Raw genomic sequence first — 4,983 nt, 5'->3', positions numbered from 1 at the left:
GAGTGTGGGTTCAGTGAGAGTCAGGAAAGTCCCAACGTCAGACCAATGGTTGAATTCACTCGCGTCGGAACTGCCCCACGGCTCACTCAAGACTCACGTTATGGACAGACACCTTTTCGTCCCCATACTTTGCGCGTTTCCTCCGTACCTTGGACACGCGTTCTGGCACCCGAGCAGGAGCTGTGTCTTCAGCTCACTTTTGGCCCTGCACCACCTTTATTATACTCCGAGTCCCTCCTTCCCACTCACCCTCCACTAGAAGCTGAGTCCTCCACGTCCCCATTTTTAGCAAGCGCACGTCTCAGGTCCGTGCCTAACCTGCACAGGTTTGAGTCGTGGGAAATCAACACTTTTCCCTTGACAACGTCACCATCACCAGTGATGGAGTAAGGCGGCATCCTCAACCTGGGCCCCTCTGCCCGCCCTGACCTTCCTTGAAATCGTACGCAAAATAGAGCTCCTCTCTGCAGTGTACCGAGTGGTGGGGAGAAGGCCCAGAGCTTTCATCAGCTCTCTCAAGGGGTCCCGGGACCTAGAGGGATGCGGCCCACCGCACAGGATCTGCCCGTGTAGCTTGCGCTCCTGAAACCCTGGCAGAGAAGCGTCCTGCTTTACTGACCCAGGGCTAAAAGTGATCACCCTGCCTGCCCTGCCCTTCTCCCACGTGCATGGCGGTGCCTCCAGAGCGCCCCACTGGGAGCCAGCCCAGAGGCCTCAGAAAAACCCTGGCCAGGCTGGGCACAGAAAAGCCCCGCCTGCCTGAGAGCTAAACCTGACCTGGGGCCCTGAGGCATTGGGCTTGGCAGTAGCCTAAGGTCGTGGGTGCTAGGCTGGGAAGGAAGAGAAGGAGGGAGGCAGGACTGGTGGACTCCAAAACGGGAGAAACAAGGAAGCTGGTAGCTGAGGCTAGAAGACAGGTATCTCCTGGGAAGCTGAGCGTACTGTGTGGGATTTGTTTCGTTATTAAGGTGAGAGTCATTTCCCTAGGAGGGTACTGACAGTGAATGGCGCCCCCTGGAGTTGTGCGTGTATAACTCCTGTAGGAGGTGGCCACTCCCACCCCACAATCACCCACCTTGCCCTGTTTTTCAGTTTGACTGACCCAGGAGCCCCCAGGGCCTGGGGCATGACTAGCCCTGTAGGTCAAGCCAAACAGAACCTCAGAGTTGTTCAGAATCTTCCCTCCTGCCATGACCCCAAAGCAAACCATGTCCTCCATGCTTCTCTCCCTATTTAGACTCTTCCCAATCAGACATATCTTAGGTAATAAAGCCCTACCCCTGCACCAACTTCCCACCCTATCCTTCACTCTCTCATTGTTTTGGGTGCTGAGGAACATTTCTTCAAATCCCAGACCCACCCGACCTTGCCCAGAGGTCTAACTCAGAGAAGAGTTGGGTCCTTTCCTGTGAACGCATCTTGGTAGGGTTTTCATGTTGGTATTTTGGAGCAATCTCAGGCCACAGGAGCAAAAGAGCTTCCCAATGCATCGCGGCCCCTTTAAAAAAGCTAGGCGGGATTTTTTTTTTTTTTTAACCGTATGACTATATTAGGTGACACTAAACTGCTCGTTGCTCCTGTCATCGAGGCCCTGGCCCAATGACAGACTGAGTCCCCCTCCTCCGACCAGGTCCCGCCTCTCCTGCCCCTTGTGCTCGGCGCTACCTGCTGCCCCGACACATCCAGAGCAGGGAGGACAGTGCGCAGGCGGGCGGCGGGCACCATGCAGGGAGGCTGCCAGGGGCTGTGGGCAGCGCCGCTCTCTGCTGCCCACCTGGCGCTGTGAGACTGGCGCTGCCACCATGTTCCCTAGCCCTGCGCTCACGCCCACGCCCTTCTCAGTCAAAGACATCCTGAACCTGGAGCAGCAGCAACGCAGCCTGGCCGCCGCCGGGGAGCTCTCTGCGCGCCTGGAGGCCACCCTGGCGCCCGCCTCCTGCATGCTGGCCGCCTTCAAGCCCGAGGCCTACGCGGGGCCAGAGGCGGCGGCGCCCGGCCTCCCGGAGCTGCGAGCAGAGCTGGGCCCGGCGCCTTCGCCGGCCAAGTGCTCGCCTGCCTTTCCTGCCGCCCCCACCTTCTACCCGCGTGCCTACAGCGACCCCGACCCGACCAAGGACCCTCGAGCTGATAAGAAAGGTGAGGAGGAAACCACGAGTCCTCTATTCCGTCCCGGGTCACTTTCGTCCCTAAACCGGCCGCCCAGAAATTCAGACCCGGGAAGAGGAGATGCCCCTGAGCCAAGAGCTCGGCACTGGGGGCTCGGAAACGTGAGATGCCAGGTTGTCGCAAAGGCCCCCGCGCCCTGCGTCCAATAGAAGGTTTAGAGGAAATGCCAGATTGAAAGGATCAGAAACAAGAGACCAAAAAAATTTTTTTGGCCTAACAAAGCCCCAGGCGGCTTAGGCCCTGCTCTTGGATCTGTTAAGAAGCTGAGCGATAGGTTTGTGGTAGACAGGATAGAGAGAGAAATAGATAATCTTTGTATCAGAGGTTTTAAAAGCTCTTTTGAATTTATGAGTCTTTTTGAGGATCTGCTAAGATCTGCCAAAGAAATTAAAATGCTACTCACCAGACACGCCTTTGCGCATAAATGGAGGCGAGTCCTGGACTTTCTGTAGCCCACCGTTACTCCTTACTCGCGTTTCTGGGCCTTTCTTCCTTTGTTCCAGGGCAGTGGGGAACAAGAGCCTTAATTTTAAAGTGCGATACTGCAGACCCTCAGGAATCTGCCTTAGCTGTATTTTTCCAGCACAATTTCCTGGCGTTAGGTTCCCTCGTGGAAATGTTAGACAATGTCTAGGAACAGAAGGCACGGGGGAGTGGACGAGATGATTTCGGAAAGTGACCAGATACTCTCACAGGCCATCCCAGGGTCGGGGAGGGAGGCCTGCCCAGCCGCGGAAAAGGGCATGCTAGAAAGACCTGGGCCCAGCGCGAGGTCAGCGCAAACCCCAGGAGGCCGGAGGCTCTGGACGAAGGGCCGGCCTGAGCCCGGAAGGGATTCACAGGTTTGTCTGGGAGTACCGAGAGCGCCCGGAAACGTGCGGGCGGGCATTGCGGCTAGAATCGACCTCACTACCAATTCGAGCTCAGCTCGAGCAACCCGCAGGGCACGTTCCGAGGTCGCCTGTCCATCCTCGGCGTTTTGGGCGCCGCGCAAACCCTGTGGCGACCGCCCTGGAGCTTTCGATCACCAAACCAACACCTCTTGGCCTTTGGTTTCTTTGATTCCTTAATTTTGAGACAATGTGACCAGCTCCAGGGGGAGGCCTCAGCCTCCCTTCATTACCGAAGTAGCCCTAAACTAATTCACCCAAGAGCATCATCCTGTTTTTTTGTTTTGTTTTGGTTTTTGCAGCCTGAAATTTTCAATCACTGTCTGTCTCCCTCACCGGGATGTGAACTGCCCCAAGGCAGAGACCTCTCTGGTTTTGTTCTGCGCCCCTAGGCACTTGGTAGGCTTTCAACAAACGCTAACTGACTGAGCCTTGTCCCTGGTGCCCCGTGCACTTGGCAGAGTGAGCTCCAGGCAGGACAAGGAGGCACCCATAATGGCCCATCATCCGGCGGGCGCTCCATGGGTGGGGCAGCTCCGACCGAGCGTCTCTCTGCCTCTCTGTTCTCCTCCAGAGCTGTGCGCGCTGCAGAAAGCGGTGGAGCTGGAGAAGCCGGAGACTGACGGCGCAGAGCGGCCCCGCGCGCGACGGCGGAGGAAGCCGCGCGTGCTCTTCTCGCAGGCGCAGGTATACGAGCTCGAGCGGCGCTTCAAGCAGCAGCGGTACCTGTCGGCTCCTGAACGCGATCAGCTGGCTAGCGTGCTGAAGCTCACGTCCACGCAGGTCAAGATCTGGTTCCAGAACCGGCGCTACAAGTGCAAGCGGCAGCGGCAGGACCAGACTCTGGAGCTGGTGGGGCTGCCCCCGCCTCCACCGCCGCCCGCTCGCAGGATCGCGGTGCCAGTGCTGGTGCGCGACGGCAAGCCATGCCTAGGGGACTCGGCGCCCTACACGCCCGCCTACGGCGTGGGCCTCAACGCCTACGGGTATAACGCCTACCCCGCCTACCCAGGTTACGGTGGCGCGACCTGCAGCCCTGGCTACAGCTGCGCCGCCGCTTACCCCGCCGGGCCTCCCCCGGCGCAGCCGACCACGGCGGCCGCCAACAACAACTTCGTGAACTTCGGCGTCGGGGACTTGAATGCGGTGCAGAGCCCCGGGATTCCGCAGGGCAACTCCGGAGTGTCCACACTGCACGGTATCAGAGCCTGGTAGGGAAGGGACTCGCCTGGAGCGCCCCTCACCAATCTCACCTCAAGAGAGGGGCACTGACTCGAGGGGGGCGGAAGGGCTCCCAACACGACCTTGCGTCCCTCGGATTTCACATTCACTCCTGCAGAGGCCTCGGAACTTTTCCCCGCCCCGTGCGCCTTTGTTCCCGAGCGCAGGAGAGTTTGTGGCCGTGTTTACTCAGCCTGTGGTGAGTGATCTGGCAGCCAGGTGTTTTAGTCGTCCCCCTCCCAGGGCCCTCCAGAGCATCCGTGGGCACCCCCGGCTGGCCGAACACCAGCCAGTTGCAACTGAGAGCCCGGGCACGCGGGGCCCAAGATCTGGCCGCCCTTCCCAAGCCTGGGCCAGGCGCCCGGGCTCTTGCTGCCCTGCCATTGCCCGCGCACCCACCCGTATTTATGTTTTTACCTGTTACTGTAAGAAATGAGGATCCCCTTCCCATTAAAGAGTGCGCTGACCCCGCACGTGTCCTCCTTTCATCTTGCGGCGCTTCAGAAACTGAGTTTCTGAGAGCAGAGGGAGGCTGCAAGGCCCCGGCTGGTCTGGGACGGAAGGCACAGGCTTCCCTGGGCAAACTGATAATACTGATAACAAAACCAACCTACGCTGGGTCCTGCCTCAGGCACTTTCTGGGATCATCTCATGTAATCCTAAACAATCTGAAAAGAGATACCATTTTAAAGTTTAGCAGCTGAGG

The 4,983-nt window shown here is 58.6% G+C and overlaps 1 protein-coding gene across 1 annotated transcript; it reads left to right on the top strand.

The window, feature by feature from the left end:
* The first annotated feature begins 1,678 nt into the window (after nucleotides 1-1,678).
* NKX2-5 (NK2 homeobox 5) lies at nucleotides 1,679-4,743 on the top strand. Its single transcript, XM_069484192.1, has 2 exons — nucleotides 1,679-2,136; nucleotides 3,631-4,743. The coding sequence occupies exons 1-2, from the start codon at nucleotides 1,803-1,805 to the stop codon at nucleotides 4,269-4,271; spliced, it is 975 nt and encodes a 324-aa protein (XP_069340293.1). The 5' UTR covers nucleotides 1,679-1,802; the 3' UTR covers nucleotides 4,272-4,743.
* Nucleotides 4,744-4,983: the final 240 nt, after the last annotated feature.

Source organism: Eulemur rufifrons, chromosome 10 (genome assembly GCF_041146395.1).
Source record: "Eulemur rufifrons isolate Redbay chromosome 10, OSU_ERuf_1, whole genome shotgun sequence".
Classification (NCBI taxonomy): Eukaryota; Metazoa; Chordata; class Mammalia; order Primates; family Lemuridae; genus Eulemur; species Eulemur rufifrons.
This window is presented reverse-complemented; position numbering and strand designations above follow the sequence as displayed.